General features: G+C 42.1%; 1 protein-coding gene across 2 annotated transcripts in view; it reads right to left on the bottom strand.

Moving 5' to 3' along the window:
- LOC135505066 (arf-GAP with dual PH domain-containing protein 1-like) overlaps window positions 1-11,939 on the bottom strand; it is a 34,651-nt gene extending 22,712 nt beyond the window's left edge. Inside the window, exon 1 of one of the 2 annotated variants that reach the window (XM_064924129.1) lies at window positions 11,556-11,939. In XM_064924129.1, the coding sequence (XP_064780201.1) occupies window positions 11,556-11,646 (91 nt within the window). In that variant the 5' untranslated portion in view covers window positions 11,647-11,939. The remainder of the gene's footprint in view (window positions 1-11,555) is intronic. The other variant, XM_064924130.1, reaches the window with a different exon arrangement.
- Window positions 11,940-14,844: the final 2,905 nt, after the last annotated feature.

Below are 14,844 nucleotides of genomic sequence, written 5' to 3'. Positions count from 1 at the left end.
CCGCCTTCTGACAGGCATCACAACTTCACAGGAGAACATTATTTTTTTTTCATCATCCATTTTTGGCAGCTATTGACCAAGATAAATGGGAAACAGTTCAGATGAACCAGTTGTGTCTGGGGGTGATATGACCATCTATTGTATTTCATGAACATGTGAACAGCTCTAGGCAATAGAGACCCATCCACTTAGCTAGATGTGTCTGGGGGGCAGTTATAGCCTCTCTTTCACATGACCCATCTATATACTTAGACAAGTGTGTCTGGGTAAGCCTTATCTCATAATTAAAATATTTATAAAAATATAAAAAATGTATCTGGGCACTTTCTATTTTTGATATTGCTACAATGAAAACACCTCCTGTATCCTGTGCATGTGACACATACATTTTGATTTGATTAATGTGTGTTTACCTGAGACAGTAATGTGAAGAACAACATGACCTGCACCAAAGTCAGATTTCGGATATAGGACTAGATTAAGTGCATTTTTACCTGGAGTTTTTCCTTATTGTAGGCTACTACTTTCACCACTTTTAGTCTTGAAATTTTTGGTTGTTTACTACACTTGTTGTTTACTCACTCACTCTGTTTAGCACATGGCCTCACATGTGAATCCTTAAAGGGATGGGTGGGGCTAAGGCTTAAGAGGGTGTGAACGATGCTGAATGGGTGTAGGCAAAGAAACACTCTCCAGTAGGTGTACCAAAACATTCAAGGTCCATTTTCTCAAAAGTGGGGTTACAAGTTTATCAACTTTCAATGCAGCATTATTTTCCCATTGTTCCTCAACTGCAATGTATTGTATACAAATGTAAAGCTCAGAATCTGTACTTTTATCCAACCTATAAAACACAATTTCGAAAAGAGATGGTTGGACACATATGTAAGCGCAATTGCTAAATACAGTATATATTATGCTGCCAATTGCTCTCGTCTGTTGTACACATTTTTTGATGCTATTCATGCTCTCAGTTTGTGTGCCATGTGCTCCCTTTGTTCTTGTTAATGTTTGGCAGTTTTCTAAGTTTATTACATTTGACCATTATGCCCATTTCTTTCCTGTTTATTCTCCTGGACCTACTTCTTCATTCATGCACTTTTATGTTGATTTGCCCCTAATAGGTATTTTTTGTATCTGCTCCTAGACCACCACATCCTTCCTAACCCTACCAACTGGCCTTACAAGCCAACAGAATCCCCCCGTCCGTCTGTCCCATCATCTCCATCTCATTACATGTTGACCGATGCCCCATAGTGGCACCAACATTGAACCTAACTTACAGTCCACCCTAGGCTAGTCCTTTTCTTTATGGTCCTTCGAGTCGGATTCAATTGCGGCCATGAAAGAAGAACAACCTGACAATCCTATTCCTGGCGTTTCCACACCACTGCGCTCTGGACGCATGGTCCAACAGCCTGCTTACCTCCAAGAATATGAGGTTGAGTACATCAGCCAAGCTGAAGGAGGCCCAGGAGCCACCCCCAAATCTCCAGACGGCAAACAGAGGCCCGAAGACGATGGGGCACTCCAACGCACCTTGGCTCTACTCCAGCCTCCTCAGAAAGCTCTATTCCAGCCTCAGGCTCTACTCCAGCCCCCACAGGCTCTACCCCAGCCTCCTCGGAAAGCTCTATTCCAGCCGCAGGCTCTACTCCAGCCTCCTCGGAAAGCTCTATTCCAGCCGCAGGCTCTACTCCAGCCTCCACAGGCTCCATTCCAGCCCCCACAGGCTCCACTCCAGCATCCTCAGCAAGCTCCTCTCCAGCCTCCTCCATAGACTCCAGCCAAGGCTCACAAACAGGCTCCAGCCCAGCTTCCTCTCGCCGATCCTCAACCTGTAGTGCCCTCCGACCTATCTGCAAAGTATGGTGCCTCCAATACAATTACCCTTTCCAAACACCTACAAATTCTATGCGAGGTCAACCAGCATCCAAGTAACAAAACCTGCCTGGTCAACTCCCCTGTTACAGAGTTATCCTTAAACTAGTCAAGGTAACCCTCCACAACAAAGAAAGATCCCTTGACACCTATGCAATCCTCGATGATTGATCTGAGAGAACCATTCTCCTACAACCAGCTGCCTGCCATTTCCAGCTACAGGGTGAGGCTAAAGAACTAACACTGCAGAGCGTGAGACAAGAGGTGGAAACATTTCAGGGCTCCACGGTATCGTTCGAGCTAACCTCGGCCTCACATCCAGGAAAGTCTTTCCAAATAAGCGATACCTTCCCAGCAGACCGGCTTGCCCTTGCCAAAAATAACCAACTGACCGCATCCCTCCAGAGAAGGTACCAACACCATTGAGGACTACCTCCAACTCCTATCACCACACTCACCTCATTGCCCCAATCATCCCAGTAAGACTAGGCCCTTCTGGAGTATCTCCAGCCAAAGACATCGAGACTCTCTCTAGTCACAATACTGCCCAGTGCCTCTTTACATCCCTCAGTTCCCCAACTACCGAGATACTCTTTTAGAGAGGCTTTGGCAACTCAATGTGGCCCCTCAGAAGAGTGAGAAGGTAGCAACATGGTCCAAGCAAGAGCACCGAGCCATTGAACAACTGGAAACTGCCACAGACTAATGTCAAGTTGGACAGAGTTGACCACTACACCACTCCTCTCCTTAGAATCAACACTTCACTACCATTGAATGTCTCCCAAGAAGCTGTCATACCCCGCCTTTGTGCCACAGAGTCTCGCCTAGCAAAGGACCCAGACAGAGCTGTGTATGTGGCCACACTGACACCAGAGGCGGCAAAAGCCAATCGTGAGAAGCACCTCACCATATGGTTACCCACAACAAGAATGACCGCCTTGTCTTTAACTGTTCCTTGTCCTACCAAGGTCAATCCCTTAACAGCCTGCTACTGCCAGGACCAACCTTGGGGCCTTCGCTCCTCGGAGTACTACACCGCGTCAGGGAACATGCAGTTGCAATAAGCGGCAAACATGAAATGAATGTTCCACCAACCTGGTGAAGATGTAAGACATTCGGTGGACCACTGCTTCTAAAGTGCATTTGGAAAGTACTCAGACCCCTTGACCTTTTCCACATTTTGTTATGTTACATCCTTATTCTAACATTGCTTAAATTGTTGTTGTTTCTTCTCACCAATCTACACACAACACCCCATAATGACAAAGCAAAACCAGATATATTTTTTACAATTTAAAGATTTATTACGTTTCTTGTTTTCAATCAACCGACAAAAACACATTCCACATTCACACATGGCAGACATAAATAATAAAATCAAATATAAAACAAAACAAACAAACTTGCTGCAGCACTATTAGCGTTCCTATTAGCTATTTCCAGCCTTAGCTGAGACGATGAGCAAATAATTTGTTTTTTACACAACATGTATCTGCTTATTTCCCTAATCACCCCATTCACTCTGTCCAATTTGAAATATAGTTGAGTAGTGGAGACCAGAGTCTATCAAACTTGGGCTCTTGTGTCTCTTGTGGAGGTCATAAGTCAGCTTTTCAAGAGGAATAAAGTCAACAATCTGGTCAATCCACATTTTAAATGTAGGAGAAGTATTAGAAGCCCACAATAGAAGAATACATTTCTTAGCAAAGTATGTGATCGTAATAAACACATTTTCTCTGTCAGGATCAAGAACAAAGTCCTGCTGGGCATTAAGAAGATAGATACACGGGGTCATATCAAACTGTACATTGAGTATTTTCTGTGCAGCAGTATGTATAGGTTGCCAAAATCTGGTAATATCTCTTCAACTCTAGAATACATGCATATAGGTTCCCCTTTCAGAGGTACATCTTTTACAGTCAGGAGAAATGTCCGTATTCATTCTATGGAGTCTCACTGGGGTGTAATAACATTTGTACAAAAATGTGTAATTAGATTCTTTAATTTGTTACATTAGTAGAGGAGCAGTATACCCTGTCGCAAACATCCACCCATAACTCATCACTGATAGTCAGACAAAGGTCCTTTTCAGAGATTATTTTCAAAGGAGTAAAGGAGGAGCCTCCTTTCTCAGAAAGGAGTCTATAGATATGAGATTTTGCCTTTGATGGATTGTGCTGTGACAAGAAGGGTCTCAACTTCATTCAGCTGAGCTCTAAACCTCCCCTTGGAAGTAAATGAGGAAATGATGTGTCTAATTTGAAGACATTATTTACAAAAATGGATCTTGGCACATTGAATTCACCACAGAGTTGGTTTTCTGATGAAACAGGTCTGAAAAGGTATTGAACCCTAGAGAATGACAAAGATTAAAGTTGGCATCCCTCAGGGCTTTTGGCAAGTCTGGGTTGCATACTATAGGCGAGTGAGAACATATTTGGGAGGAAATGCCAAGCTATTTCTTACAGTCCCTCTATGCTAGAAGGGTGCTGTAAATGTTTTGGGGCTATATTGCCCACTTCACTAAAGTTATTCATTAATATAATTGAGCTTAGGGGCAATTAACCAGACGATTGGGCTTCTATCTGAATCCACATTGAGTCTTGTCTGTTTGTGATCCATGTAAGCATGTTGCGGATTTGGGCAAGACCACCCTTAGATTCAGGTTTCGAATAGAGTGTAGAACTTGATCCTCAGTTCTTTATTGCCCCATATACATTTGGTAATGCTTTGGTTCGTTGGACATAGCATGGGGAGCACCTGAAATAAATAGTTCAATCTAGGGAGGATGTTCATACGGATAACATTGATTCTTCCGACTAAGCTAATTGGGAGGGAGATCCAGGTTTGGAGAGCGTTCTTGATTCGATCCAGGAGTTGAAGATAACTTTGCTTGAAAAGGCAATTCAGATCTGGTGTTACAAAGTTCCCAATATATTGAAACCCCTGTGTCTTCCATTCGAACGGACAGAGTGTCTTCATAGAGCTATTGAGTGTAAGATTGAGAGAGCAAACAGTGGATTTGTTCAAATGCATCTTATATCCTGAATACTTGCCGGACTGAGCAATCGTGTCTAAAATGGGAGGGATTTCTCAGGGTTGGATATGCAGAGCGAGATATCATCAGCGTAGAGTGAAATTTTGTGCTGCAGGCGGCCTGCAGAAACACCCATAAAACTTGGATTGCGCCTTATCAACTCTGCCAGAGGCTCCGCCCCCAACAAGTAGAGCAGGGGGGACAGCGGGTATTCTTGTCTTGTGCCACTTCCCAAAGGGAATCTGTCAGAATTCAAACCATTAGTAGTCACCATGGCATTTGAATGACAGTATAGGGACTTCATCCATTTAATAAAGTTTGGGCCCATATTGAACTTTTCTAAGACTGAGAAAAGAAAGCTCCACTCCATCCTGTCGAACACCTTCTCAGCATCCAGTGAAGCCAGCAGGACAGGGGTCTTCTGTGCGTTTACTTAATCTATAATATCAAAAAGACGGCGAATGTTATCAGAAGAGTACCTGTCTCTAATAAATCCAGTTTGGTCTGCTTTTATTATTTTGGGAAGAAGAGTATTTAGTCTTTTGGCGAGCAATTTGGTAATTATTTTGTAGTCGAAATCCAACAAGTTTATGGGCTGGAAAGGCGAGCAGGATAGAGGGTCCTTGTCTTTTTTGAGCAACACTGTTATGCGGGCTATGTACATGGAGACTGGGAGAGCTCAGTTTTTGCAAAAATCATCCAGCGTTGGCATGAAAATAGGGCTAAACTGGGGCCAAAAAGCTTTGTAGAACTCTCTGGGGAATCCATCTGGGCCTGGGGACTTGTTAGGTGGCATGGAGATAATTTCCTCCAGGACCTCCTCAGGAGTGAAGGGGGTGTTGAGATCTTCTTGGTCGGTCTCTGATAGTTTAGGTAGCGAGATTCCCTCTAGGAAGGAAAGGAGTTCTGCCTCCGTATGTTTTCTCTCAGAAGTATATAGTTTGCTGTAAAAATCATGAAAAGTTAAATTGATCTTATTTGGATCATATGTGACCTCGTCATCTGCTGTTCGGATGGCCATGATTGTTCACTCTGACTGCTCTTTTTTTTTTAAATTGGTAGGCAAGCAATCGACTAGGCCTATTGCTATACTCATGGTATTTCTGTTTAGTAAAGAGGTCGAAGTGGAGGTGGACAAAGGCGTGATCTGAAAGCGTTATGGGTCCAATTGTACACGTGGCAGAATTTAGGAAAAAACCTTTGGGATAAAAAATGTAATCTATACGGGAGTAGGTGGTATGGACATTAGAGTAGTATGTATGGTCCATAGATGAACTATTAGTCTCTCTCCAGATATCTATGTCCCATCTCTTTAGTAAGAGAATTCAACATCTTTGCAGAACTAGGGTTAGTGGTAGGGACTTGAGATGATTTGTCCAGGGTTGGGTTCAGGGTACAATTAAAATCTCCAGGCAGGACTCCAAAGGAAACACAATGCTTATTGAACAGGGTTATCATTTTCGACATGAAATCAGGCGTATGTGTATATATTTAAGATTGTAATTGGTTGCCCATACAGTGATCCAGTTATCAAAATAAATCTCCCCTCCGGATCAGATATGTTTTTGTCAATTACAAACAGAACATGCTTATGGATAAGTATGTCTGTGCCTCTACTGTTTGATTTGAAAGACGAGAAACATCTGTCCCACCCAAGGTCTGAGAAGTTTAGCATGTTCGGCATCACAGAGGTGTGCCTCTTGTAATAGCGCAATGTCTGCTCTTTCCTTTTTAAGAGCACATAGTATATTTTTTCAGTTTTATCGCATGACCTAGACCATGACAGTTCTATGTCTGGGAATAAGTGGATAATAGTTACAGCTACAATCACATAAAATTAAAATAAATGATGTACATAAAAGAACAATCTCTGAACCCAGCCGAGTTCCAAAACACCTCGACATATCCCGTTGGATCGATTATCCCCACGCTCAATTCTGTGTTCCCGATAAACGGGAACAGTTAGCAACGCACAATGTCCCCTCCCCCAAAAATGCCTCATCCTCTCTTCCCCGCATAAAGTAAGTGACAACGTAGCCCCCCTGTCCAGACCACAGTAAAAAAAATATATATATATATATAGGTAGAAAATCAAATCAATAGCCCAGCCTACAAATATCTCCTCCAAAGGTCATAGGGCAAATCATTTGGTTCAAATAAAAACAGAAACAATGGAGCAGATCCTTAAGAGGGAGGATAAGTTGTTTGTTTTTACTAAAACGTAATATCAACAGGATAAGGCCATAGGCATAAAATTGACACATTGCGCCTCGTTAGGTCTGTAAATGTCGTAATCGACAGGCTATAAATGGTGAAGGCCCATGTGAAAATGATTACTACAAATAATTTAAAAAAGGGGAAATAAAAGTAGACTAAAACGTTAGTAGGCCTAGGTTAGGCTATAGGCCTATCTCTCTCTCAGCTAAAAGAAAATAAATACAAATTAGACGGTTATAATGCCATTTAGCAGGGCGGGTGGGTCATTGGATGGCGGCCATATGTTGTCTTACCTCCATTAGTAGTAACAGTAATCGCTTTTAATCATTGGTCCATTTCTCAGTGGCCAGTATTGTCCTTCAAAAAACGTTTTGCCTCTTCGGGAGTTTTGCTGTGTCGCAGGACACCTTGGTGAAGAATCCTGAGCTCGTTTGGGTATTTGAATCCCCTAAAGATGCCTCGATCAATGGAGTATTTCTTCACCTCGTCAAACCTTGGCACTTTCGGCGTATTCCAGAAGACAGGTCCTGGTATAAGGTGAGTTTGGCGTTTCCCACTGTAACGGTGTTGTTTTTCGCCGCCTGTAGGACTCGTTCCTTGTCGGTGAATCTCAGGAAACGTATGGTGATTGGGCGCGGTGGTTGTCTGGCTGCTGGTGGGGGCCTCAGGGCTCGGTGAGCTCTCGCGAGTTATATGGGCCTGTTGGTGGACAGGTGGAGCCACTCGGGAAGTTTGTCTTGCAGGTAGCGGAGCAGTGGGATGTTTCCCACTTTTTTTGTTGCCAGATTTAATAGAACACAATTATTCCTTTGCCTCCTACTTTCCAGGTCCTCTGTTTTCTCTTCCAGATGCTCTATTTTCTTTTTAGCAGATGCTGTTGTTTCCATGGCGTCTGCCAGTGAGTTTTCCATGGATAGGATTCGACCCTCTGCCTCATCCAGGTGCCCCGCGTTAATGGTTATCTTGTTGTTGATGTTAGGCAAAGAATTTTTCAGAGTTGTCACCTTGCCCCCTATCGCACTGAGCTGAGAGTTAATGCCATCTAATTTGATGTTGAGTTCTGTACGTTGGGATCTCAGCTCAGAAATGGTGTCTTCAACAGAGTGCGAGGTTGGGGGTTGTTGGGCCTCGGGAGGGGACGGGTCCTCTTGCTCCTGACTAAGGGCGCTAGCTTTTTCTGAAGCTAGCTGTTTCTTGGAGGCTTTTTCGTGGCTATTGCTCGAGTCTGGGTAAAAATGTCACCTGTAATGTCGCCTTTTGTAGCCGCCATGACTTTTTGACTAAACTAATGAGTTTAACTTGAAGTGGAGTTACGATGAAGAATTGGAAACTACTTGTGTGGAGCTCTTAGTTCATGCGGCCATCTCGTTTAAGGGTCACGTGAACCCCTCTAAAACCAGATTTTTAAAATGTTTTTCAAATTTATAAAAAAAATAAAACTGAAACTGAAATTTTACATTTACATAAGTATTCAGACCCTTTACTCATTACTTTGTTGAAGCACCTTTGGCAGCGATTACAGTCTCGAGTCTTTGTGGTTATGACCCTACAAGCTTGGCACAGCTGTATTTGGGGAGTTTCTCCCATTCTTCTCTGCAGAACCTCTCAAGCTCTGTCAGGTTGGATGGGGAGCGTCACTGCACACTGTCTCTCCAGAGATGTTCAATCAGGTTCAAGCCCGGGCTCTGGCTGGGCAACTCAAGGACGTTGAGACTTGTCCCAAAGCCACGCCTATGTTTTTTTGGCTGTGTGCATAGGGCAGTTGTTCTTATTTGTTCTGTTAGAAGGTGAACCTTCACCCCAGTCTGAGGTCCTGAGCGCTCTGGAGCAGGTTTTCATCAAGAATAGCTATGTACTTTGCTCCATTCATCTTTCCCTTGATCCTGACTAGTCTCCCAGTTCCTGCCTCTGAAAAACATCCCCACAGCATGATGCTGCCACCACCATGTTTCACCGTAGGGGCATCTCCAGGTTTCCTCCAAACGTGAAGCTTGGCATTCAGGCCAAAGAGTTAAATCGGGGTTTCATCAGACCAGAGAATCTTGTGTCTCATGGTATCGGAGTCCTTTAGGTGCCTTTTGGAAAACTCCAAGTGGGAGTTACTCTGTCTGCCATCTGCCCGGTACAGTTGAAACCGGGATTCATCCGTGAAGAGCACACTTCTCCAGCGTGCCAGTAACCAACAAAGGTGAGCATTTGCCCACTGAAGTTGGTTACTACACCGAACTGCAGTCAGGTCAAGACCCAGATGAGCTTCCCTGAGATGGTTTCTGAAATTCTTTGATTGTGCAAACCCAAAGTTTCATCAGCTGTCTGGGTGGCTGGTCAGATGATCCCGCAGGTGAAGAAGCCAGATGTGGAGGTCCTGGGCAGGCGTGATTACACGTTGTTTGTTAGGCCAGTTGGAAATACTACCAAATTCTCTAAAACGACGTTGTAGATGGCTTAAATTAACATTGCATTCTCTTGCAACAGCTATGGTAGACAGTCCTGTAGTCTGCATGCCAATTGCACTCTCACTTAACTTGAGACATCTGTGGCATTGTGTTGTATAACGAAACCACACATTTTATAATGTCCTTTTATTGTCCCCAGCACAAGGTGCACCTGTGTAATGATCGTGCTGTTCAATTAGCTTCTTGATATGCCACACCTGTTAGGGAAATGGATTATCATGGCAAAAGATAAATGCTGACTAACATGGATGTAAACAAATTTGAGAGAAAAGCTTTTTGTGTGTATGGAAAATTTCGGGATCTTTTATTTCAGCACATGAAACATAGGACCAACACATTGCATGTTGCATTTATATTTTTGTTCAGTGTACAATACGTTCAGAAACACATCGAGGCAGAAGTAGTCCCTAACTACAGATCTAGGATCAGATTACTCTACTTAGTAATTGTACATTTAACTACTAGTCTTGGGGATTAAATATCTGACTTTGCTTTATATCACTATTTCACGCAGCGGAGACATTCTGAACATTGGCATAATACTGTGTGACATCAATGTGTGGGAACAGATGACTAATCATTTGGCAGTGAAACATCACTGGTGCAAATTAGCCTGCATTAAAACAGTGGAATACACTATATGGATTAAAGTGAGCTAAAGAAAATCAATTTCTGCTTTTGAGTTCCAACTTATTTCTACCTCAAATTAGTCATTTTGGAAGTTTTTCTTGGTAAGCCCTTTTCCAATTAAATACACTACTTCTTCATTTAACAAAACACTTATTTTTGATCTGTGGGTGAAAAATATTTCTCTGATCACACATTTTCAACTATAATAAAAACCTGAACTGAGAAACTGAAAAGTTTATCACCACCAAAAAAACATTGGTCATAAAGGAGTGAATGCTGCGAAGTGAGACTTACTATCTATATGCGTTATTTGACATCTGCATCACAAAGTCGTAATGAAGAAATGCAGTACAGACTGCCAGTAGTGAAAGTATGTGTTTATGATCATTCCTCATGTCACCTATAGACATGGTGCCACTGCCAAGAAATCCTGGGTGGGCAGAGCTCCAGCACTGGGCATCAGTCCCATCCTGGAACCTCCCCACCAGCTCACTTTTATCACTGTGAGATGAGAAGGGGAAGAAGAGAGGAAGTCCTATAATGCAGAAGTGGTGGTGAGGGGCCAGGGAGGGATGTGACAATAGTTACTGTAAAGCCAAATTGAAATGACCATCCGCAATACAAAAATGCACTCTCAGAAGGTTGTTGCATGCTGACAGACAAGATTGAGCAACACCCATTACATACACCCCAAACACCGAAGACACACACAGAGACACACTGAGGATTGTATATTTTAGTCATTTAGCAGATGCTCTAATCCAGAGCGATTTATATTGATGTCACACAATGACTACTAGCCACCACAAACACTCCAAACGGCAATAACAGGTGACAAACAGGACATGGATGACTCAGCAACACCACACATGTAATCAATTTAACCACATGATGGAAGGTACTCAGTGAAGTATAGGACTTTTGTTAACCAGGTCTGCATGTCTCAATACATTTGGCAGTACTCCATATAGCCTACAGCTTTACAAGGTCCATAGTCCAGCCCCTCGATTGGCGCTGGCTGCCAGTCTAATATAAGGTGTGTCTCGAGAGCAATTCATATTATTTTATGTTTCCACACCTTTTGTTTTTAGTGCAGTAGAATTAGGCCTAATGCTGTTAAATAAAATATAGACATCAGATAAGGAGAGCACTGACTGACAAGCTGTCACATTGACAATGGTAACAGAAAACAATAGGCTACAAGATTCAATGGCAGGTGCATTCTCTACGAGGATGATGAGACCTCGCGCGTCGATCATATGCACACGTGAGCACATGAACAGGGACCGGTAAAATATTTGGCGCCCCTCTTTTATTAACAGTTCGTTTCCTACCTGCATTGCCACAATCCGCACATGCATCGTTTCCAGGTCTGGTCAGGACATCTAGCAAGAGCCGTTTATTCGTCTCCGACTCCGAGGCCATAGTCACCGTTTGATCTCCACCCAATTCCGAAAGACTTCAATACAAAGCACGTTAACTAGGATAAAGCAACAATCAAATTGTGACCTTATACTTGACTCAAAAATGTTAAAAAATGCTAATAGTTAATAGCATATGATAAATCAGCTTGGATGATTTGAAGGTTTGGCACGTCTCTCTCTCCTGACTACAGCTCTATTAGGCTACGAAGTCTTGCTAACTGCATTATCTCAAGTCTGTCATCCCCTCCTTTTACCCAGACTCATCCCTTCTGCAGTTGCAGTGAGACCTCCAGTGGTATGATGATCGTGAAACAATTTCTGACTACCTGTGTAATTTTTCTTTCTGACGATGACAGCCAACATGTAGACGTTTTTATGAGGACTATAATTGTGCACCTCAGACAAAATAAACTATTTCACTGTTAAAGATTTGACAGCAGACTGTAGCTGGCTCGTACTTTTACTTATTTCTGTCACAGAATGTCTAAACTTTGTTTCTGTCTCTTTAAAAGTTAACAGATTGTCGAAAACGTAATCGATGTTATGGGTTGATTATTCATGTCTAGTTTAGAACATTTGTCTACGTCAGAACTATGCGGCGCTTCAAATATACCGCAGGCTTGCATGACATATTGGTGAAGGTCTTGTTCATTTTTTGTCTCGACCGCTACAGTATGCACTTCAGCGGTATGCTTTTTTGGTCCTGTACTCCCAACAAAGGATAATTTCCTTTGAACCACTTGTGGTTGAGCAACAGACTCGTTGGTTCAAGCAATAGCTGTTTTTAAAAAAAAAATGTATTTGTAATTATTATTTGATTAACTTCAAATTGTACAAACATACGGAAGTTGAATTATACATTCAAAATGTATATTTAGCCAGCAATAGCTTCCTGGCGTGCGCAGCAACTGGATCGTCACTAGTTGCCATAGTCATAATTATGGCTAAACCCCACCTACAGTGCCTTCGGAAAGTATTCAGACCCCTTGACTTTTTCCACATTTTGTTACAGCACAGCCTTATTCTAAAATGAATTAAAATAAACAAAAAATCCTAAACAATCTACACAGAATACCCCATACTGACAAAGTGAAAACAGATTTTTAGAATTTCATGCAAATATATGAAATACAAAAAACAGACACCTTATTTACTTTGAGAAATTTTGCTAGCTTGAGATTTCAGTTTAATCTTCAGAATCTCTTGTTTTACAGGCACCTACAAATCCAAGTTGTGTGCTAAGCTATTAGTATAATTTCATTACACCCAGCCTGTCTATATATATAGTGCATTGGGAAATTATTCAGAGCCCTTCCCCTTTTCCACATTTTCCTACATTACAGCTTTATTCTAAAATGAATTAAATGAAACATTTCCCTCATCAATCTACACACAATACCCCATAATGACAAAGCAAAGAGTTTCGCAGCCAGAACCCGGGCTTGAACCCAATCGTACATCTCTGGAGAGACCTGTAAATAGCTGTGCAGCAACACTCCCCATCCAACCTGACAGAGCTTGAGAGCATCTACAGAGAAGAATGGGAGAAACTCCCCAAATACAGGTGTGCCAAGCCTGTAGCGCCATACCCAAGAAGACTCGAGGCTGTAATTTCTGCCAAAGATGCTTCAACAAAATACTGAGTAAAGAGTCTGAATACTTGTAAATGTGATATTTCAGTTTTACACTTTTTATAAATTAGCAAACAATAATAAAAACCTGTTTTTGCTTTGTCATTATGGGTTATTGTGTGTAGATTGACGAGGGGAACAAACGATGCAATCAATTTTATAATAAGGCTGTAACGTAACAAAATGTGGGAAAAGTTGAGGGGTCTGAATACTTTCCGAAGGCACTGTATGGAGACATGCAGTCATGGAAGCATTTCCTCAAAGTTACCCAAACAAATAAACAAACAATCATATATAGCCACACACTTCCCACGCCCCTGTATATCTAAAATGTATCTTCTTAAAATCAGGATTTTAAACCTAACCTTAAGACCAAACTGCAAATATGTTTCTTTTTGATTTAGCTAATTTCGACTTTGTGGTAACTAGTGACAACCCAGCAACTGCACAGCTCCACATAACTTCTGTAGTTTCCAGCTCTAGCTGGCTGCTTTTCAAATGCCAGGGAAAGGGGTGTTTGAGCACATGTGTATGAGATCTGTGAAATGAAAGTTCAACTGCTTTTGCTCTCCCTGTAGCTGTCTCGTGTTTGAAATACAATGCAACATTGCATCTCTTTGCTGGAGACTATCCAGGCTGTATCACATCTGGACGTGACTCGGAGTCCCATAGGTCGGCGCACAATTGGCCCAGCGTCATCCGGGCTTGGCCGTCATTGTAAATAAGAATGTGTTCTTTAAAAAAAAAGTACCTTTATTAAACTTGGCCAGTCAGTTAAGAACAAATTCTTATTTACATTGACGGCATACTGAGGAACAGTGGGTTAACTGCCTTGTTCAGAGGCAGAAAGACAGATTTTTACCTTGTCAGCTCGGGGATTCGATCCAGCAACCTTTCTGTTACTGGCCCAAAGCTCTAACCACTACCTGGTGTTCTTAACTGATTTGCCTAGTTAAATAAAAAAATAAAAAGCATGAAAAAAAAAATTCATGAAGTGGTTAAAAGACAGCAGCTATTATAACGCCATGTGTCAATGGACTACCTTGAAGGCCAGTTGGATAAGTGAGTGTGGCGCTGTACTTATTTCCTGTTGAGAATGAGATGACTTGAAACAAACACGACTGATCTCATCACCAATGTGAAACTATCCTCTGCTATTTCAGGCAGCTGATGGCCAAAGAACCTCTGGAAAAGCTAGGGTTCAAAGACCTGATGGACAAACCCAGCCAGGAGGCACATGGAGGCCAAACCCTGAACTTCCCTTCCTATACAGATGGATAAAATCATTGTTGTCAAATTTTTTTAGCCTTTAACTGCTGCAGTGATATACTAAACATGTGATAGTGTCCCCTCTTCCTCTCCATGTGTATACAATTAAAATGCAATATTGTGGACGGCGTTTCAAGCTTCTTATAAATATTTAGGTAAATGAACCATGCCTTTTTTTTGTATGTGGGTTTGATGTTGGATATAGATTGACAGTAAAACAGTTATTTGAGGTGGCTTTACAGTTCTCACCGGAAGTGGTGTTTCACGCTTGTGTGCATGCACATGGTACACAAAACATC

Source organism: Oncorhynchus masou, chromosome 18 (genome assembly GCF_036934945.1).
Source record: "Oncorhynchus masou masou isolate Uvic2021 chromosome 18, UVic_Omas_1.1, whole genome shotgun sequence".
In the NCBI taxonomy this organism is placed as follows: domain Eukaryota; kingdom Metazoa; phylum Chordata; class Actinopteri; order Salmoniformes; family Salmonidae; genus Oncorhynchus; species Oncorhynchus masou.
The sequence above is the reverse complement of the archived record's forward strand: the minus strand, read 5'-3'. Positions and strand labels throughout refer to the sequence as shown.